This window comes from Oncorhynchus mykiss, chromosome 8 (assembly GCF_013265735.2).
Source record: "Oncorhynchus mykiss isolate Arlee chromosome 8, USDA_OmykA_1.1, whole genome shotgun sequence".
In the NCBI taxonomy this organism is placed as follows: Eukaryota; Metazoa; Chordata; class Actinopteri; order Salmoniformes; family Salmonidae; genus Oncorhynchus; species Oncorhynchus mykiss.
In genome coordinates this window covers 33,933,677-33,956,433 of record NC_048572.1, presented here as the reverse complement: position 1 = coordinate 33,956,433, position 22,757 = coordinate 33,933,677, and the positions used below count along the sequence as shown (strand labels likewise).

Below are 22,757 nucleotides of genomic sequence, written 5' to 3'. Positions count from 1 at the left end.
CGTTTGTCACAACTTGGGGAAGCTCATGGGAGAAGATGTGACCACATTACCATAACGCTGTTTATATAATAGCCTCAGATATCAGGTTTACATCTAATTGTTGTATGAGATGAATGAGTGAGTATGATACTGTTTGTATAATTGTGGAATATGATTTTGGACTGTTTAATGAAGTAAAATACAATTCCCTTTTGATTTGAACTAAATCAGAGAGCCGCCCCTGAGCCCAGTTAGGGTCAGACATCCTGGGACAGCCCGAATAAAAACCCCACTCGGGTTTTCGATCAGCAGACCGAGCTTACCTCAATTACCAGATGGCTAAAGGTTGCAGACCATGTTTTTCTCCATTAGGAGGACAAAGGTTGTAGACCATTGCTGAATCTTTTAACCATACCACGTGGTTAAACTCTTAAGACTATCAATACCGACAGAATAAGAACAAATCTTTGATATTAATTACTAGTCTGTGGCTAGGAATTCGGTATCATTGAACGCAAAGAACGACAACCGCCAAAACATCCATTCTATAACGAATGTCACTTATTTGTCCAGTTGGAGCTAGTTTTTTCCTGAATCCCAGCTGTCTTGAACTCACTGAAGGTTGAGATTTTCCAGTTCTGAATTTCCAGTTGTTTTGAACGCTGCATAGCATACAGGGGAAGCAAAATAGTGATTGCTTTGCAACACTTGCAGTTAGCCACTGATTCCTTCCAAACCACTCATTGTTGAATCTGTGATTTCCAACCTGATGTGTAATGTTTATGTCCAATGGCTGATGAGCACCAATACGTTTCATCTATGATTTCTCTTCATATGAAAAGGATTTGCCAGTAGATTGTCGACATGATTAATGATGATTGCCTGTCTAGTTTGCTAGCTAAGATTTTGAAAGTATGATGTTGACATGATCAGTCCAATCAAAGCTACTGTACATATAACGTGATTTGACGTCATTTTATCTGTGGCCAATGACCTTGAGCCTTCTTGGATGGGCACTTCTAATGTAAATCTATGGCAGCACCCAAGGTGGCTTGAACTTTCTAGCTTTCCCTGTAGGTTTTGCGGTCATTCAGTGTCCCCATGAGTGATAGAACACTGAGCCAATCGTGGCACAACTAGAGAAGATTACCAACCCCTACACTCTGTGTTTTTCATCTGGCTGCCCCTCCGCCACAGAAAGCACTGAGCTGGACTGAAACACCGGCATTTTGGAGCTGCCTTTCTCAAGCAAAAAAAGAAAACATGTTTTTATGCGTCTTTATTAAATCAATAACTTATTTTTTACATTGTTTCCTCACTGATTTGTGACATGTATTAATGCCAAAATAACATGCAAAACAGGCCCCACCTGCCCTGAATGATGGGTCACCACTGAGAGAGAGAGGACAGAGAGAGACAGCAAGAGGATGAAAGAAAGAAATAGAAAGAGATAGCGGGGAGGAGAGATAAGGTAAACAGAAAGTCAGAGGAGAAAGAAAGGAAGAACAGAAAAGACAAGAGAGAAAGGGAGCGAGAGATAGTTAAATAGAGAGTGAATGCAGGGCTGGGAGCACCCGATAGGTGTTTTGCTCAGCAGCCCACTCTAAACATCATGCCTAACTGGTAGGGTGGAGGCTGTTTGCTGGACTGAGGAAGGGATCAGTCAGAAGAGGGGAGGATAAGAGAGGAGATGGAGAGTGGGAGAGAGCAAAGGAGAAGTGAAGAGGAGACAAGACAGCAGGAGAGGATTGAGTAGAAAGGTGATTGAAGAGGGGATGAAGAGATGAGGGGAAAGGAGAGGGAGACGGAAGAGGGGATGAAGAGATGAGGGGAAAGGAGAGGGAGAGAGCATGAATAACATCACACCCACGATGGCTGGATGTGGGGTAGGGAGAGGAGAGCAGGGAAGAGGGATGGGGCTCCTGTAGCCTATGTGCATAGGGAAACAGACCACTGCATCCTCCTGTCTTGCTCTCCTTCTCCCTTTCCCTGTTCGTTTCCTCAGCAACACGTATAGCTATGCTATGCACCCTGTACTTAACCACGCTACTTAACAATTACTCTCCCACAGTTTTATGATTGAACAAACCTGTCTATTTCCCTCTGTATCACTACAGTAGAACGAGAACACTGCTCTCTCTGTCTCTCTCTCTGTAATGCTCTGCTAACAGAGTTGTTGCGATAGTGGTGGTGGAAGGGGAGAGACAGAGCTGAAGAGGGAAGGGAGGCTAAGGAGGGAAGAGAAAGGAGGTTGAGTCACAGTCTAGAGACAATGCCTCCCAGGTCCTTCCAACCTTGACCCTCCTCATTCACGTAACCACATCTGTTACCCATGATAAACCCCGCCTCCCCCATCCATTCTGGCTAAAAGTGTATACATGGACTTTTATTTGAGGTTAAATATTGTACCATCCCATGTCTCCTCTCACAGGCGAATGACCTTAACTGACAGCTCATCTAGTTAGTGGCGTGTAAATATTTGGGAAGTGGGAAGGGAATGTGTAATTAGAGAAACCCCACCACCTAGTGGGGAGGTTGGGTCCTGAATGTGCTGATGGGCATTGGTGTAGACCTCATTTGAAACCATTTTTGTTAGCTTATAAACATGATTTAGGTCGCAGTCTGAGGCGATATTTGTCATTACATTTTCAGGTTACCATATGTGTGTGTTTATACTTGTACAGAGCAGTATGTACTGCGTTGCTTGTTATTTTTATATAACACAAAAACAGAATAGGACCACGTTTATAAAAAACTGGTATTATCCGGAAGTATCTGAAACACCCAAAGTCTTTCTTATAATGCCCTTGGACTAGTCTGATTAAATGCCATGTGACGAGCACACGCACACACACTGTGGCAAAATATGTGTGTTAAAATGTGAATTAAAACACAGAATAAAGAACCGAGAGGCCACAGTCCTTTCTTGGCTACAAGACCACACAACAGCCCTTAGACTAGTCATCCACTACATCCTACTGTGGAGAGCTGTAATCTGGGTCAAGGACACTCCCTTACACATTAACAACACGAATAAGTCACTTGGTTTACGGACAATTGATTTGAAACCCATCGAGAGATTGAGTGACACCTCTGCATGACCAAAATTCTGAAGCCATTAAAAGGACAGTTGAAACGGGCCACGAGAGACACACAGACTTCAGACGAGAATGGTAACAATGTGGCCGGATGTCTGAATGCCTGTGTCCTCAGCCTGATAGTGTACGGCTTTAAGGGGAGACAGATACAACTTTAAGGGGATGAGGTTTGTCCATGTGACCTAATATTGACATCCAGTATTTCCTCTAACATTTGACCACAGCAGTCATCGCGTTAAGCAATAGATACACAGAGCTGGTGGGACTAGGGCTAGGGGGTGATAGGGGGTTCGAGTATCGCTCAACACCCTAATTCGCCTGTACACCATGGCACTTCATGTAGATCTGAAAGGATTGGATGGGTATAAGCAATATGGTGAATATACTAACAAGCCCACCAGAGGGCAAAGTGAAGATATTACCCATTTCTATATTGCTAACAAAAGAACTGTTCAAATCCAAACCTCTCAGATATAATAGAAATGCCACCGCCACACAGATGCACAAAAATGCACCAGAATTTAGCAGCAAAACATGTCCTAAGGGTTGGGATTGGGCACAGGCAGGAGTCCTTTTTCTCAGACCCTCTCGTCAGAATCTCTTCACTGAGAACACCAGGCCATGTCTGTTGAGGCGGTCAATGAGAGTTGTCCTGGCAAATGCAGCTCCTGGACTGTACACTCCTCCCCTGTCAATCACAACATAGTGTTTACTTCTAGGTCCTGTACATGCATATATTACCATATATACAGTGCCTTGCAAAAGTATTCGGCCCCCTTGAACTTTGCGACCTTTTGCCACATTTCAGGCTTCAAACATAAAGATATAAAACTGTATTTTTTTGTAAAGAATCAACAACAAGTGGGACACAATAATGAAGTGGAACGACATTTATTGGATATTTTAAACTTCTTTAAACAAATCAAAAACTGAAAAATTGGGCGTGCAAAATTATTCAGCCCCTTTACTGTCAGTGCAGCAAACTCTCTCCAGAAGTTCAGTGAGGATCTCTGAATGATCCAATGTTGACCTATATGACTAATGATGATAAATACAATCCACCTGTGTGTATTCAAGTATCCGTATAAATGCACCTGCACTGTGATAGTCTCAGAGGTCCGTTAAAAGACCAGAGAGCATCATGAAGAACAAGGAACACACCAGGCAGGTCCGAGATACTGTTGTGAAGAAGTTTAAAGCCGGATTTGGATACAGAAAGATTTCCCAAGCTTTAAACATCCCAAGGAGCACTGTGCAAGCGATAATATTGAAATGGAAGGAGTATCAGACCACTGCAAATCTACCATACCTGGCCGTCCCTCTAAACTTTCAGCTCATACAAGGAGAAGACTGATCAGAGATGCAGCCAAGAGGCCCATGATCACTCTGGATGAACTGCAGAGATCTACAGCTGAGGTGGGAGACTCTGTCCATAGGACAACAATCAGTCGTATATTGCACAAATCTGGCCTTTATGGAAGAGTGGCAAGAAGAAAGCCATTTCTTAAAGATATCCATAAAAAGTGTTGTTTAAAGTTTGCCACAAGCCACCTGGGAGACACACCAAACATGTGGAAGAAGGTGCTCTGGTCAGATGAAACCAAAATGGAACTTTTTGGCAACAATGCAAAACGTTATGTTTGGCGTAAAAGCAACACAGCTGAACACACCATCCCCACTGTCAAACATGGTGGTGGCAGCATCATGGTTTGGGCCTGCTTTTCTTCAGCAGGGACAGGGAAGATGGTTAAAATTGATGGGAAGATGGATGGAGCCAAATACAGGACCATTCTGGAAGAAAACCTGATGGAGTCTGCAAAAGACCTGAGACTGGGACGGAGATTTGTCTTCCAACAAGACAATGATCCAAAACATAAAGCAAAATCTACAATGGAATGGTTCAAAAATAAACATATCCAGGTGTTAGAATGGCCAAGTCAAAGTCCAGACCTGAATCCAATCGGGAATCTGTGGAAAGAACTGAAAACTGCTGTTCACAAATGCTCTCCATCCAACCTCACTGAGCTCGAGCTGTTTTGCAAGGAGGAATGGGAAAAGATTTCAGTCTCTCGATGTGCAAAACTGATAGAGACATACCCCAAGCGACTTACAGCTGTAATCGCAGCAAAAGGTGGTGCTACAAAGTATTAACTTAAGGGGGCTGAATAATTTTGCATGCCCAATTTTTCAGTTTTTGATTTGTTAAAAAAGTTTGAAATATCCAATAAATGTCGTTCCACTTCATGATTGTGTCCCACTTGTTGTTGATTCTTCACAAAAAAATTTTGAAGCCTGAAATGTGGCAAAAGGTCGCAAAGTTCGAGGGGGCCGAATACTTTCGCAAGGCACTGTATGTACTGTTACATTGTAATGATAGCTGCATATTTGATGTACCAGTGTGAACAGTAATGATAGCTGCATATTTGATGTACCAATGTGAACAGTAATGATAGCTGCATATTTGATGTACCAGTGTGTCTGACTTTATTCCTTGTAGAACTATAAAATATTCACGAGAGAGAGAGAGTGAGAGGCACCTGACTCACTTTATAGGAAGGAATTGTGGTTCATTCAGCACAGTGATAGCTGCCTGTACCATAGCAACAGGTGTGGCTACATAGCCAGGCTCTGTGGACCAATGAAAGTCAACATAGTTTATCAACAAAAACTATAGTAGACCAATGATAATCAAAACGAAGAAAATAATAAGCACTGTGTGGACATTGGACAGAGCATGAATAGACATGACCCTGACCTGCATTACAACTAAACCAAAAACAAGGCTACAATCAGAGATAATGTATTACCTGCTCCGTGTATCTGGGTACAGATCCTAGCGTTGGGTCTTCCCTGAGACGGGTCCAGCCCCTCAGCATAGCCCTCCCCGAAAAACGTCAGACTGAAAGATGTTCCCTCCATCTGGGAGAGGAGAGAAGAGTCTTAGCGCTATATATAATATATATATATATATATATATATATATATTTACGGAGGTTCTTCTCACTAGACACATGGCTATGACCGGGCCATTCATGTACTGTTTCCATCGGGCCTGAGTCCACTACTGTACCTGCTTCCTGCTGGGTCCAGCCTTGGTGAACACGCCAAAGGAGAAGAACTCTGGAAACTGAGGAGGAGAAACATCAACCAATTCACCGGAAAATTGAGCTGATTACCTCCCATCTCCAACACAGGTCATTTCTCTTCTTGTTATCACTGTACAGTAACTGTATGTTATATTCACACAGATCTGACAGACCATTTGTTTGTGTCTTTTCTGCACTCCTTTAACTAACTACCCTTAATTAAGCCAACCAACTGTGACTGACTATTTTTACAAGATTGGTAACCAAACTACTTGGTTAATATAATTTCCACAGACATCTAATGTGGAGAAATACATTGTAGGGGCCCGGGTCAAAAGTAGTGAACTATATAGGGAATATGGTCTTGGGCTCTGGTCAAAAGTAGTGAACTATATAGGGAATATGGTCTTGGGCTCTGGTCAAAAGTAGTGAACTATATAGACAATAGCCATTTTGGACACACACCGTAATGAGGAGCTTCCTTCCCAGGCCGAACTTCCCTAGGAACCAGAAGAGCAGGCCACCACAGAACATCTTTATCAACGACCAGACGCCACCGACCCCTACATATGCAGAGTACTGGACCTGAAGAGGGAGGCGGGAGGGGGAAAGAAAGGGAGAGAGAAAGAAAGAGAAGGGAACTCGATAAATAACTTTTAACTCCTGCATGCTCCTGTAAGCTACTGATGTCCCCTACTTCTAAATAGTACTCCCCCAGGCCATGGAAAGGCTAGAGAAAGGGCACATCACAGGCACTATAATCTCTAGTGCACTATATTGGCCAGGAGCAGTGTTGAGACACCCCACAGAGATAATGAGGAGAGAAAGATGATAAATCACTTGGAGCTGCTGTATGACTCATTATCATTTATCTCTCTCCATATGAAGAAAGACAGGGGTTCTTTACAATCTCTCTCCACATGAAGAAAGACAGGGGTTCTTTACAATCTCTCTCCACATGAAGAAAGACAGGGGTTCTTTACAATCTCTCTCCTCATGAAGAAAGACAGGGGTTCGTTACAATCTATCTCCACATGAAGAAAGACAGGGGTTCTTTACAATCTCTCTCCACATGAAGAAAGACAGGGGTTCTTTACAATCTCTCTCCACATGAAGAAAGACAGGGGTTCTTTACAATCTCTCTCCACATGAAGAAAGACAGGGGTTCTTTACAATCTCTCTCCACATGAAGAAAGACAGGGGTTCTTTACAATCTCTCTCCACATGAAGAAAGACAGAGGTTCTTTACAATCTCTCTCCATATGAAGAAAGACAGGGGTTCTTTACAATCTCTCTCCATATGAAGAAAGACAGGGGTTCTTTACAATCTCTCTCTCTCTCGATATGAAGAAAGACAGGAATTCTTTACAATCTATTTTTCCCCACGTGAAGAAAGACAGGAATTCTTTACAATCTATTTTTCCCCACGTGAAGAAAGACAGGGGTTCTTTACAATCAATTTTTCCCCACGTGAAGACAGACAGGGGTTCTTTACAATCTATTTTTCCCCACGTGAAGACAGACAGGGGTTCTTTACAATCTATTTTTCCCCACGTGAAGAAAGACAGGGGTTCTTTACAGTCTATTTTTCCCCACGTGAAGAAAGACATGGGTTCTTTACAGTCTATTTTTCCCCACGTGAAGAAAGACATGGGTTCTTTACAATCCATTTCTCTCCACATTGGATGTTTGTGAGTAAATGAGGCTTCATTATATAGTTTCATAGGAAGCTAGTAAATGGAATAAAAGTTTGACAGACAGAGTTGTTTGACCTAATTAGGAGTTGTGAAAGCAAGGAAGGGGAGAGACACGTAGATACGGAGGTAGACTATGGACATGACAGAATAATAACGTAATTTCGCGGACATACCGTCATACGCGCATACAAAACAGGAATCAAACCTACTATTGAGGCGCTGCAAGTGCCATGCTCTACCAACTGAGCTACAGAGGAGCGTGTACCCCTCTGGGTATTGTATGTGACAGTAGATGGGGTTTGACAGCGGTCTCTGTATTGAGCAGGTTGTATAGACTAGCCATAATGGATAAAATACTGGGCAAAGGAGGGGTAGCCTGGGTACCAGTCTGTTTTTGCTTTAGCCAACTGATTGTTTTCTTGCCATGCCAAACCTCTGCACATCAGCAAGACCACAATGTGGCATCGTTGAGTGACTGAACGCAGGCAGCCAGTCAGGCAATAGAGGTGTGTGGTTGTGTTAGATCTTACTGGTAACTCCTGATGGCCCTCATATAGGAAGCGCTGGGATCTCCTGACTACTGATGGGTCTGAGCCCATGAAGGGTATGGCATACTGGTCAATCTCCTTACTGAAGAAGAGGCTACCCCTGAGGAATACACACACACACACACACACACACACACACACACACACGTCAGTTTACTTCCAAATACACTCTCAAATTTTCAGCATCAGCATCCCACAGAATTCAGCACAGACAGACGCCATCAACTCATTTCATCTATGTTGATAGACAAGTCCTCTAAATCCACTTCAGCATTGCCAAGCAACAACTGTGCCATACCAATCAAATGCAATGACTTTGAATGGAAATGGAGTGAACACAGACTGTCTGTACATCATACCTCTTCTTGACCGTGGCTCCTACAACTGGGAGAGGTTGGTGGCCAAATTTCTTCCTCAGCTTCCTCAGGGAGCCGCTGTCTGCAAAGCCGTAGATGGCGGACTGCCATGTGCCGTCGTGGGCACAGCCTCCCTACAGGGAAGGAATATCCCAAAGCTTAATCCAAGTCACCATGACAACAAACAAACTATTAAAGGAATGGTTCACTCCAAAATAAAAGTCTATCAGAATTCCCCATGACAACAAACAAATAGTTTGTTGACATTTTCAGACCTCAAAAGTGGTTTACTAGTCCGCGTCCCATGCCATTTGTTGTGTCAAACGAAATGGTGAAATTAGATGGTGCCTATAGTTCCTATTCATTCAGGATTGAGGCATATAGCTGGATCTAAACAAAACAATGGTGTGGACCTTGGAATCATCTCAAGAGTAGATCACGTGTAATGACTACATTTCCCATAGTGCATGTAGGAAACCGGAAGTGATAGAGCTGTCTACCTCAGGACCAGTGTGTATAGTCAGGAAGCTCTCCACAGCTGTCAGTGTTCCTGTTAACAGATATGACACAGGGTTATTGTACATCCTTTACTCAAGGACAGACTGGACGAGCACACCGATAGAAACCTCATTGGAAAAGGGTACTAACGCAGTGAGTTAATTGTGTACTGTAGCTGTATCGCCCTGTTTGGAATTCAGCTAAAAACACAAACATCTTCTTTGCCAAAAATGGTGCTGTAATTCATCATTGATAACAGGAAAAACACCAGTAAAGCAGAAAGAGCCTGCAGATACAATGTCAAGGGCAAAAATAAGTATGAGAACTGTGTCTTCTTCACAGGTGGCTGCCATCACAAACCCAGAGACACAAACAAGTGCTGTTTCTCTATAATAAAACATATTTAAAAAAAACATTCACACCCCCCACTTAACAGTGTAGCTCTCTACCTTTAAACTGGTTCTTTGTGTACAGGATGCCCATGTCAGCTGGTATGGAGTCAAAGCCACAGCTGCCAATCACATACACTCCACTGTCCATCGCTCTGCTGTGGTACTCCAGTTGCATTCTCTCCAGGAACTACGGAGCCACAACACAAGGCCACCGTAAAAACACCTAGCAGAGAGACATGGGGTGCATCCCAAAAGGCATGCACTGCTTTCGACCAGACTATGTTGGCAATAGGGATGATATGAGCATAAAGCTCCTAAAATCCAAATGCATATCCTACCATCGTTGTCTCTGTAAAGACAGTAATAAAACTAGGTTGGAGGCCGAGGCTAGAGAAGGCACTGAATTGAGCCATAAAGACGGACATTTAATATGATGGTGTTGTGTAACGACAGAGCCTACTACCTGAGGTTCTCCACAGATGTCTACGCAGTGGGCTCCATTCTCTATGCAGGCCTTAACCACTGGCTCACCATAGAACCTGTACTAGGGAGACAAGAAAAAGGACTCCATAAGATTTGGGTGTTAATGGAGGTATGGGTGTGTGTGTGTGTGTGTCATCAACCCTTTATCAAAAGTATCATCTCCCTATCAAATTGCCATACCTTTGCAATTGACCACATGCTATTACGGTTCCATACGCACTGGTAAAGCTGAGTCGACTGTACTGTACAGCAGTACCGTGGCCACAGCTACACAGGCAGCATATTCTTAACAAGCTTTCCAATTATCATTGGGGACAAGAGTAACTTGGGAGTCTGGACAAATGACACCCCAAAAAGCCAGCCCTCATCCCAGGTATCAATAACAACAACACTCAGTATTACTGTAGACTTACTGGCCCCACACAGTTGAGAACAACCAGTCCTTGTTGGCACATGATGGCCAATGAATCTGCTTGGGAAACATCAGCCACAATGATTTCAACTTCAGTCCTTAACTCCGGCTTACCTGGAAACAGAGAGCAAAGTCGTACTGAATGCATGCATAGGTTAAAACGCACACATTTACAGCAAATCATAGCTTAATGCCATGTTTAAATTAGGCATTTAGAAAGGGAAAGGGGAATACCTAGTCTGTTGTACAACTGCATGTACTCAACTGAAATGTGTCTTCCGCGTTTAACCCAACCCCTCTGAATCACTGATCATATTGTTTGCATTGGTGACCATTACTAAGCAAGTCGCAAGCCAGTGGGATCAATATCAACTAAGATTAAACAGCAGAGTCCCTGTGTACCCAGTTAAATATCAAGACACCTGTTTAACAGTCAAGTTCAGCAGTGTTGTTGTTCACCCGTAGAGAACAACGGACACTGCGTGCCCATACAACAAAACAAACAAAAAAAGGTTCCTGAGGGGTTCTTTGTCAGAGGTCATATGTGTAACCATTTTTCAGGTCGGGTTCTTCACTGCTGTGATGGCTGTGAAGACCCATCCTGTTCTTTCCCTCTCCTCCATGTTTTGCTTTATGCCATGAAACGATAGATTGTTAAAAAGGTTCCTGTAATTTTACAGTACAGTAGAGGCTACTGGTTGCAGTGAAAGTACAGTAAACCACAAGTTAGTGAATGTTGTGTATTTGTGCCCAGTGTTGTACCAGTTTAAGTGGTTGGTGGTTATGTCGTTAAAGATTGAGCACCTCTTTTACTTGTAACACTGACAGTTCTGCAATCTTTGGGACCATGAAGAGCTGCACTGTTAAGAGGTTACTGTGCAGTGTTTCCCCTGGGATTTTTTTTTCAGCAGTGGTGGCAAGGTTAGCAGGGGGGTGGGTGTGCATTGTTACTAGTGTTAGCGCAATGATATGCTAGCTGTTCCCATAGACTTCCAGTCATGGAGCCAATGACTATCCATTTAAAAGCGCATCTCGACAGAAATGTCTAAGAGGACTTCATATTTTTTGCCGCGGTGGCAACAATTTGAATGAATATAGGGCAAACACCGCAGTGTATTTCACAGTAACTTAATGGCCGTTAGCTGACTGGAAGTTTGCGTTACCTAACTGGCAACTAGCTGTCAGAAGTTAGTGTAAAATTCACAGTAACTTACTGTACTTTCACTGAACTATACTGATTACAAGCTTAACATTAGTTGACAACTACTAAGAATCCTTTGTGGTTAGCACACTTGGATCTCAGCCTCAACTGGCCTCAACCTCATTGTTGACAACCAACTGACCGTCCAGCCACACCATCTGGTCAGTGAGTGCGACAGAGATCAGTCACAGGAAGTTACTGAATTTTAAAATAACTACTTGCAGCAAGCGGACAGTAAATTATATACGGGGGAAAAATGAAATGTACCATTATACTAGATTTGCGCACATGTATCCTTAATGGCACTGACCAGTACTCACCGATAGGCGAGTACCTAACAGTGTATGCCATAAACACATCTGAAGTATCCTATAAGTATATCTGTAGACCTGTCATTGGTTTTACCTGGAACCAGAGGGTTCATCATGAGGGTTCTAAATGGAACTCAAAAGGGTTCCCCTACAGGGACAAATCAAAGGGTTCTATGTGGCACCCCAAAAGGTTCCCCCATAGGGACAGATGACAGAATCCTGCAACAAGAGGGTTCTATGTAGAACCCAATTGGGTTACCCTAAAGGGTCAAAACAAAACTAAACCCAGGGTTCCTTGTGAGATTAATATATATATATACAGTGCCTTGCGAAAGTATTCGGCCCCCTTGAACTTTGCGACCTTTTGCCACATTTCAGGCTTCAAACATAAAGATATAAAACTGTATTTTTTTGTGAAGAATCAACAACAAGTGGGACACAATCATGAAGTGGAACGACATTTATTGGATATTTCAAACTTTTTTAACAAATCAAAAACTGAAAAATTGGGCGTGCAAAATTATTCAGCCCCTTTACTTTCAGAGCAGCAAACTCTCTCCAGAAGTTCAGTGAGGATCTCTGAATGATCCAATGTTGACCTAAATGACTAATGATGATAAATACAATCCACCTGTGTGTAATCAAGTATCCGTATAAATGCACCTGCACTGTGATAGTCTCAGAGGTCCGTTAAAAGCGCAGAGAGCATCATGAAGAACAAGGAACACACCAGGCAGGTCCGAGATACTGTTGTGAAGAAGTTTAAAGCCGGATTTGGATACAAAAAGATTTCCCAAGCTTTAAACATCCCAAGGAGCACTGTGCAAGCGATAATATTGAAATGGAAGGAGTATCAGACCACTACAAATCTACCAAGACCTGGCCGTCCCTCTAAACTTTCAGCTCATACAAGGAGAAGACTGATCAGAGATGCAGCCAAGAGGCCCATGATCACTCTGGATGAACTGCAGAGATCTACAGCTGAGGTGGGAGACTCTGTCCATAGGACAACATTCAGTCGTATATTGCACAAATCTGGCCTTTATGGGAGAGTGGCAAGAAGAAAGCCATTTCTTAAAGATATCCATAAAAAGTGTTGTTTAAAGTTTGCCACAAGCCACCTGGGAGACTCACCAAACATGTGGAAGAAGGTGCTCTGGTCAGATGAAACCAAAATTGAACTTTTTGGCAACAATACAAAACGTTATGTTTGGCGTAAAAGCAACACAGCTGAACACACCATCCCCACTGTCAAACATGGTGGTGGCAGCATCATGGTTTGGGCCTGCTTTTCTTCAGCAGGGACAGGGAAGATGGTTAAAATTGATGGGAAGATGGATGGAGCCAAATACAGGACCATTCTGGAAGAAAACCTGATGGAGTCTGCAAAAGACCTGAGACTGGGACGGAGATTTGTCTTCCAACAAGACAATGATCCAAAACATAAAGCAAAATCTACAATGGAATGGTTCAAAAATAAACATATCCAGGTGTTAGAATGGCCAAGTCAAAGTCCAGACCTGAATCCAATTGAGAATCTGTGGAAAGAACTGAAAACTGCTGTTCACAAATGCTCTCCATCCAACCTCACTGAGCTCGAGCTGTTTTGCAAGGAGGAATGGGAAAAAATGTCAGTCTCTCGTTGTGCAAAACTGATAGAGACATACCCCAAGCGACTTACAGCTGTAATCGCAGCAAAAGGTGGCGCTACAAAGTATTAACTTAAGGGGGCTGAATAATTTTGCACGCCCAATTTTTCAGTTTTTGATTTGTTAAAAAAGTTTGAAATATCCCATAAATGTCGTTCCACTTCATGATTGTGTCCCACTTGTTGTTGATTCTTCACAAAAAAATACAGTTTTATATCTTTATGTTTGAAGCCTGAAATGTGGCAAAAGGTCGCAAAGTTCAAGGGGGCCGAATACTTTCGCAAGGCACTGTATATATATATATATATACAGAAACATCACCTTAATCCAGCTCTAACAATAAAGTATATTTTTGTATATTCCCTTACAAAAAATGATTTAAGTTTTGAACCTGCAGTAAAAGTGCAGTAACTGCAGTCCACTGTTGTATTTTGGACACAGTAATTGCAGAATAACTGCCGTGTACAGCTGCTGTCATACTCCACTCTAACTGCAGTTACACTGCAAAATTACTGCTGTAAAAAAAGTGTATTTTGGAGGCAGTATTTGCGTGTACTGCAGTTATACAGCACTCTGACTGCAAATTATTTTTCCTAAGGGTATACCATATTTTCACTGCAACCAGAAACCGGGATTTTTTATTTTACAGTGTAATGAAGAACCCTCTGGTTCTATCAGTGCAATGAAGAACCGTACAAATTGTTATACAAAGATGTATTGGAAGAACCGCTATAAAAATGGTTCCCCTGCAGAGAAACTGAAGAGACCTTTGTAACTAGCACCTTTTACAAAAAATGCAAGTGTATAGGCCTTGTTGTTTAAAAGCAACTGAAACCGTTGCAGCTGTTAATCGTTATACAGTAGTAGCCTAGTCAAACCATGCTTGACATAAAATCATTATTTTACTGGCAGCAGGCACTAACTTATCTTTTCTGATTAGTGTCAAACACGTACGGAGGGTCTCGGCGGCTTGGTTCAGAACTCCCTCCAGACGCTGTCTGCTACGCCCGGCCAAGGCCCATTTCAGAGACCCGCTGGGTCCTTCGAAGGCGCTCCGGGCTACCTCTTCCACCACAAACTGCCCGGTAAAACCGGAGGCTCCGAATATTATAATATGATAAGGTCTGGTAGAGGTTACAGTCGCCATTGCGCACTAAAACGTCCGTTTACTGTAGCCTAGTTTACGCAGTGACGCGCAAAAAGATTTGTTCTCGTAGTGTTTCGTATGAATCAACTGACTACAATGTTAACCAATGCATTCGGTATTACTGCAATGTTTGGAAAAAAAAGAATATATATCGAGATTGAAATACTACAGCTGAGATATGTAAAACCACATGGGTAGGCATAATATGGATATCCGAAATAACGCGACCTTTGCCTTAAAACATAAACTACGCAACAATATTGCATGAGTCGACTGAGCTCTAGCCCAACGCTTGATAGTACGTAGTATAAATACACAATTCTAGAATAATGGTGGCTGGTTTGGTTTCATGGTGCACTGAGACATCTTGTGACCTGTTGGTGGTATTACATCTTGAGAGGAGCGCCGTAGGCTACAACATTGCACAACTCATGCCAATGTGAACAATGAAATAACATCTCTTACCAAGTTTCTTTTATATCATTTATGTATAAAGAAAACAAGTAAACAAAAATACTGCAACATATAAACATGGATTGGATGATGCAACACAATTGCAAACAACATAGGCTGCTACAGTGACAATTAGAGGCAACATTCATTGACATTACTCAACCACAGCCATCTACGACTTATTTCAATCCATATATTGTCTTTTGCAAGTTTTAAATTGGCACAGTACCAGTAATCAAAGGTGTCAGCTAGAGAGAACTTGCAGGGATTTGTAGTTTTGCATGATGTCTACTTTGACTATAATGAGCATTTTCGAAACTGAGTGTAAATAGAGCCGAATATATTGATAAAAGTCACCTTGTCCGAGAGAGATTTAAATGGTTATCTAAACGTCACACCAGGGTACGCCTACATGAAGCACAGCCCTTATTTTAAGTTTCTCAAATTCCCTATTGGAAAAATTAATGGTGGAAAAACAATTGGAACCATTTCCCCATTTGACCGCTAGGTTTTAGGTTTTATCTCCACTGTGGGGCTCTATGTTCCCACATTAGCTGAGACTGCATTCAGGTCAACGCTGCAGATGTCGCTTCAATATGAAATTACCTTTCAAATTATTTATATCACGCAAATCTGCAACGCTTCAGTGATACAGATTGAATAGCACTCTTGGAGAGCATATGGGAGGAAATACTACTTTTACCAGACACCAATGTCAGACAATGGATAGAAGATCATGCCCATTAGAGTAAGTAGTATGTCATTAGGGACATTCCAATGCCAAACTGTGACTTTCTGTCTTGATTTCCTTCAAACACATTCACAAAACCAAGCACTAGGTTTAGAACAGGGTTCTCCAACTCTGGTCCTGGAAATCTACTGGGTGTGCAAAAAAAGTAGTAAGTAGTTGCAAAGTTGCTAAAAATGGCTAAAGTTATCCGTGATGAGATTCGAACATGCAACCAACCGTTGGTTTGCTAGATGTTTGAGTTACCTTCCCTGTGTTGCTAGACATTTGAGTTGCCCACCCTCCCTCTCCACTTTCGTTTTTGCCTTAAGTAAACTTACGTCTTAAGCAGCCATACTGAACGTAACATATTATACTAATTTGAGTGTCCCCGGATTTTTGTTTACTATGTTACGTCTAGTCTATGAGACCAGCCTGGACATACAGTAGATAAAAAGCAAACAAAGTTTATTCACCAAAGCAAGGAAATGGATTTGTATTCAATACGTTAAAATAGACACATAGAATAAAAGACAAATGTATGGTTACAATACATAACAATATTGACCAGCACAAAAAAGTTAACATATGTTCTTGAAATATTGGAGTAATCAGTACAAGTACTGAATATCATGACTACATTTAAATGCATTGCTGTATGAACATTAAACCTTGTTCATATTGTCATACCAAGAGCCATACATACAGTATCTTTCATGCATATTTGTATTGATATTACTCTGTTTTCAACAAATGACTTAACAATGTGCCAATTCCAGAGAGCCATTCTTCCCAAATGACTTTCATTTGCAGTGGTCAACAACCTTGCGTACCTTCAGAGGAATGTAAGAGCAATTCTAAACCCATGTCTCCATGTACAAAAACAGCTGTAAAATGTACAACGTGTAGGCTACATTTGACAAGTCAAGGAGTCGAGAAGACTTGTCATGAAAAACACAGAAATGTTGATAATAAAAAAAAAAGTGTCCTTTCAATCCCCCAAAATGTCTGTTTTTTTTATTGGCATACTGTACCCCAAATTTTACCACAAGGCTTTCAAATTCAGATAAACATCTTTACGGTTTATCTGAATTGTATCTGTTTTTCAGATAAACATCTTTACAAATTCAGATAAACCTATATTTTTTTAAAATAAAAAATCCAACTAGAATATACTTTACAATGCTGTGTTTTGTTCCTTTGCGTGTTTTTGGGAGCTCTTTTGTGCTGTGTCCATCTCGAGGTTAAAAACTTCTGGTCAAAAACAAGAGGAGGCAGTGTTCCGGAAACAGTTTGGTCTGCATATGAAATGTCAGTAGTTCAAAATGTCTGCACCTGTGCCTCCTGTTACATCAATGCTCACAAGCCCGTTCACTCTATTTCAGACCCTATCCCAGAACTTCAATGACCTTCTCTAATTCATACTGGGACTAGGGTAAGGTGCTCCATCTTGTCTCAGTCTCAGAGCAGTTCATACAGTATAGTGAATCTATTCCCTGGCTTGGACAGTTTGGGGAGCCAGTGTCTGACTTCACCTAAAGCATTCTCTCCAACCAATAGTGTTACCAGTCTTACAGTATATTTTTGCTTGTCTTCCTCCTAGGGTTTCATAAGAGTCCCTAGACTGTAGCAGTAGGTGGGCTTCTGTATAAGTCCATATACTGCTGCAGCAGGCGACTGACTGTATGTCCTTACTGCTCCGATAGACTGTGCTGACTATGAGCGTATGGACAGCCAGTGTCTGAGCCCGTCCAGGAAGTGTCGTACTTGGACCACGTAAAAGTCCACGTTGTGAGAGAAGTCGGTGCAGATACTACTGTAGGTGTCCACTAGGGTGCAGTACAGAGCAGTCCCGCCCAGACTGATCACCACGGTTACTAAGCACAACAACAGCAGGATCAAACAAGAGTCTCCACCCACCTCCTCTGCACAGATAAAAAAAAACACTTATTAATATGTTACTACTATCTTATTGTGTCTTTATTGAAGACACAGTATAAGAACTTATGTATAGTGTATGCGTGTGTGTGTGTGTGTGTGTGTGTGTGAGTGAGAGAGACAGAGACAGAGAGGTGGTTAATCAGGCTGATCCATACCTGGTTCCATGCCATCCTCTGGCTCGCTGAAGCGCACCTTGCGTTTGGAGTTCTGTTTGGCTGCATCGGGACCCTCTGGGGGCAGGCCATCTAACGACGCCCTCCTCCTTTTCAGAATGGACACCAGGCCATCTGGTGAGGAGCTCTGCAGGGGAACAGAGTGATGTGGATAAGTGAGAATTAGAAACAGTGTGCAGTGAATAGCTTAAACATTTCTGTCTCTATACAGTACACTACTTTTGACCAGAGCCTTGTGTAATTAAAAACAAAAAAATATGTTGTTTTAAGTCAGAAGTAAGCATTGTTCTGAAGCCAAAAAAATAAAGGAAATTCACATGAGCACCACAATGCCTACTCCATCCATGCTCTACCAAGGTTTTCCAGCACACAGATTTGACCTACTACAGTAGCTATGTTGGTCTATTGTACTTCAAACAATGTGTATGCAGGTTGCTTAGGATTCAAAACTTCTAAAATAGCGGAGGAGCTGGATGTTCCAGTGGAACCAGAAGATAAACAAGTGCATAGTGGGGCTCGGCGCTCCGTCAACCAGCTGGCATACACATTTCAGGGAACATTAAGCAGTGTGTCCTTGGGATGTACCATAGGGGTGGAGCACATCTGAAGGATGAGGGTTGGTCTCTCCAGTCTCCACTGTACTCTTCTCCGTAGCAGCAAGACGGAGCAGGGTGCAATTGCGGCACACAATTTGGGTTGTTCCTGCATGTGGGCATTCCTGCATCTGCAGGAAACTCTTTTTATACCTTTATTGGTACATTTTTAAGCTAGGACTCTGGTACACAGGTGGGACCGCTCCAGTACAGTAGGTGGCGGTAATGCATCATAACGTTGGATGCCATCTGCCGATAAACCCCACAGAAGAAGAGGCGGGGGCACCAGTAGGGTTGTCGCCCTGGAGAGCGCGGAGGGAGGTGCGCCCTTCTCAAATCGACGCAGTAAATCGCCCTGCTCTGTCATTTTGTTAACAAGGCAGCATGGTGCATTGTCCAGAAACATACAACATCTCTTTTCCATAAAAATAAATGTTTGAAATTCGAACTAGTTTTCATTGGGAAGGCAGATAAAATCTTTTTTTTTTTTAAAGCAATCCCTTTTGCCTGGGAAAACACAGAATCCTAGTAATTACTACACATGCTTTAAATAGGTCACTTTTGTTTTTGAGCCAACTTCGCCGTTTGCTTTGAACATGGCACTTGGCTCACGTCCAGCAGGCAGCCTGGTTCCAAATCGAATGCAATCAACTTTCAGCCAATGCAAAACACGCCTACATTGACACCCAGCCGGGATTAATCAAACCCCCAGAGGGTGGTAGTTACTAGGATTGTGTTCTCAAGCGAAAGGGTTTGCTTTTGATAATAATGCTGTATCTGCCTTCCCAATGAAAATGAGTTAGAACATTTTAACATTTATTTTATGGAAAATATTTGGATTTTGTTGCTGTGGTAACCCTTCAAGATTCCATGGTGTTGACATTAACGCTTATGCTACGAACCCTGTCATGAACACATTATCTCGACACTATTTAAATAGACAGTCTGGTGATGAAAGGAAGCTTTTGTTGTTGTTCATTCACTCAGTAATGATTGAACACTTATTTATTTTGCTTGTTTAAAAGAATTGTCTAAAAGAGTTGATGTGTGCAAATTCGGATATAGCTACAGTGCATTCGGGAAGTATTCAGACCCCTTGACGACTTTATCCACATATTGTTACATTACAGCCTTACTCTAAAATTGATTAAATACACTTTTTTTCCTCATCAGTCTACACACTATAACCCATAACGACAAAGCAAAAACATGTTTTTCCAATGTCTAAAAAAAGCATTTTAAAAAGACCTTATTTACATAAGTATTCAGACCCTTTGCTATGAGACTCGAAATTGAGCTCGGGTGCATCCTGTTTCCATGATGATTTGGAAAGGCAAACACCTGTCTATATTTGGTCCCACAGTTGACAATGCATGTCAGAGCAAAAACCAAGCCATGGGGTCAAAGTGTCGAGGCCACTCCTCAGTAAAAGGCACAAGACAGCCCGCTTGGAGTTTGCCAAAGGGCACCGAAAGGACTCTCAGACCATGAGAAACAAGATTCTCTGCTCTGACGAAACCAAGATTGAACTCTTTGGCCTGAATGCCAAGCGTCACATCTGGAGGAAAGCTGGCACCATCCCTAATGTGAAGCATGGTGGTGGCAGCATCATGCTGTGGGGGTGTTTTTTCAGCGGCAGGAACTGGGAGAATAGTCAGGATTGAGGCAAAGATGAACGGAGCAAAGTACAGAGAGATCCTTGATGAAAACCTGCTCCAGAGCACTCAGGACCTCAGACTGGGGCGAAGGTTTTACGTCCCTAAGCACACAGCCAAGACAACGCAGGAGTGGCTTCGGGACAAGTCTCTGAATGTCCTCGAGTGGTCCAGCCAGAGCACGGACTTCAACCCGATCGAACATCTCTGGAGAGACCTGAAAATAGCTGTACAGCGACACTCCCCATCCAATCTGACAAAGCTTGAGAGGATCTGCAGAGAAGAATGGGAGAAACTCCCCAAATACAGGTGCCAAGCTTGTAGTGTCAGTCCCAATAAGACTGAATTCCCAATAAGTCTGAATACTTATGCAAATGTCATATATCCAGTGTTTAAAAAAATATATATATTTGCAAATATTTCTAAAAAACTGTTTTTGCTTTATCATTATATTGGGGTATTGTGTGTAGATCCATTTTAGAATAAGGCTGTGACGTAACAAAATATGGAACATTTCAAGGGGACTGAATACTTTCCGTATGCACTGTTTATTGTCAATACTGTGTCGCTGACAATATACAGTGGGGCAAAAAAGTATTTAGTCAGCCACCAATTGTGCAAGTTCTCCCACTTAAAAAGATGAGGCCTGTAATTTTCATCATAGGTACACTTCAACTATGACAGACAAAATGAGGAAAAAAAATCCAGAAAATCACATTGTAGGATTTTTAATGAATTTATTTGCAAATTATGGTGGAAAATAAGTATTTGGTCACCTACAAACAAGCAAGATTTCTGGCTCTCACAGACCTGTAACTTCTTCTTTAAGAGGCTCCTCTGTCCTCCACTCGTTACCTGTATTAATGGCACCTGTTTGAACTTGTTATCAGTATAAAAGACACCTGTCCACAACCTCAAACAGTCACACTCCAAACTCCACTATGGGCAAGACCAAAGAGCTGTCAAAGGACACCAGAAACAAAATTGTAGACCTGCACCAGGCTGGGAAGACTGAATCTGCAATAGGTAAGCAGCTTGGTTTGAAGAAATCAACTGTGGGAGCAATTATTAGGAAATGGAAGACATACAAGACCACTGATAATCTCCCTCGATCTGGGGCTCCACGCAAAAATCCCAGAACCACACGGGGGGACCTAGTGAATGACCTGAAGAGAGCTGGGACCAAAGTAACAAAGCCTACCATCAGTAGCACACTACGCTGCCAGGGACTCAAATCCTGCAGTGCCAGACAAGTCCCCCTGCTTAAGCCAGTACATGTCCAGGCCCGTCTGAAGTTTGCTAGAGAGCATTTGGATGATCCAGAAGAAGTTTGGGAGAATGTCATATGGTCAGATGAAACCAAAATATAACTTTTTGGTAAAAACTCAATTCGTCGTGTTTGGAGGACAAAGAATGCTGAGTTGCATCCAAAGAACACCATACCTACTGTGAAGCTTGGGGGTGGAAACATCATGCTTTTGGGGCTGTTTTTCTGCAAAGGGACCAGGACGACTGATCCGTGTAAATGAAAGAATGAATGGGGCCATGTATCGTGAGATTTTGAGTGAAAACCTCCTACCATCAGCAAGGGCATTGAAGATGAAACGTGGCTGAGTCTTTCAGCATAACAATGATCCCAAACACACCACCCGGGCAACGAAGGACTGGCTTCATAAGAAGCATTTCAAGGTCCTGGAGTGGCCTAGCAGTCTCCAGATCTCAACCCCATAGAAAATCTTTGGAGGGAGTTGAAAGTCCGTATTTCCCAGCAACAGCCCCAAAACATCACTGCTCTAGAGGAGATCTGCATGGAGGAATGGGCCAAAATACCAGCAACAGTGTGTGAAAACCTTGTGAAGACTTACAGAAAACTTTTGACCTCTGTCATTGCCAACAAAGGGTATATAACAAAGTACTGAGAAACTTTTGTTATTGACCAAATACTCATTTTCCACCATAATTTGCAAATAAATTCATTAAAAAAATCCTGCAATGTGATTTTCTGGATTTTTTTTCCTCATTTTGTCTGTCATAGTTTAAGTGTACATATGATGAAAATTACAGGCCTCTCTCATCTTTTTAAGTGGGGGAACTTGCACAATTGGTGGCTGACAATACTTTTTTGCCCCACTGTACATTGAATGCATGATCCATCCATACAGCTAATATTACAGTTACAGCCTTGTTGGCTTGTAGCTAGCTAACGTTACTGGCAAACTTTAGTTGGCTAGCTAACTGGTAATTATGCAGTCAGTGATGTTCGCCATCTTATTCGTGCTTATTTCACACAAGTGTCAAAGGCCAACAGTTTACACAGATGACTTCAGCCATGTGAAAAACCTTCCAAAGCAAAATATA

General features: G+C 42.3%; 1 protein-coding gene across 2 annotated transcripts; it reads right to left on the bottom strand.

The window, feature by feature from the left end:
* Positions 1 to 1,238: 1,238 nt before the first annotated feature.
* On the bottom strand, positions 1,239 to 19,908 carry LOC110529838 (saccharopine dehydrogenase-like oxidoreductase). Of its 2 annotated transcripts, XM_036985365.1 has the most exons (13): positions 18,737 to 19,908; positions 18,134 to 18,278; positions 10,551 to 10,663; positions 10,118 to 10,198; positions 9,712 to 9,841; positions 9,265 to 9,314; positions 8,768 to 8,898; positions 8,391 to 8,508; positions 6,629 to 6,748; positions 6,148 to 6,204; positions 5,885 to 5,996; positions 5,624 to 5,705; positions 1,239 to 3,765 (listed from the first exon to the last, which is right to left on the bottom strand). In XM_036985365.1, exons 1-13 carry the CDS (start codon positions 18,857 to 18,859, stop codon positions 3,669 to 3,671), a joined length of 1,359 nt encoding a protein of 452 aa, XP_036841260.1. In that variant the 5' UTR covers positions 18,860 to 19,908; the 3' UTR covers positions 1,239 to 3,668. The 2 variants fall into 2 exon arrangements, with proteins under 2 accessions (XP_036841260.1, XP_021468103.1); XM_021612428.2 differs by lacking the exons at positions 18,134 to 18,278; positions 18,737 to 19,908 and adding an exon at positions 14,665 to 15,181.
* Between the last annotated feature and the right edge of the window lie 2,849 nt (positions 19,909 to 22,757).

Excerpts from the sequence above, each read along its gene's own strand:
- LOC110529838 (XM_036985365.1), bottom strand. The coding sequence starts at position 18,859 with ATGCAGGAACAACCCAAATTGTGTGCCGCAATTGCACCCTGCTCCGTC. Across the intron at positions 8,509-8,767 it reads GGAGCCACGGTCAAGAAGAG|GGGTAGCCTCTTCTTCAGTA; the intron begins GTATGATGTACA and ends TGTATTCCTCAG. Across the intron at positions 6,205-6,628 it reads GAAGGAAGCTCCTCATTACG|TTTCCAGAGTTCTTCTCCTT; the intron begins GTGTGTGTCCAA and ends TCTCCTCCTCAG.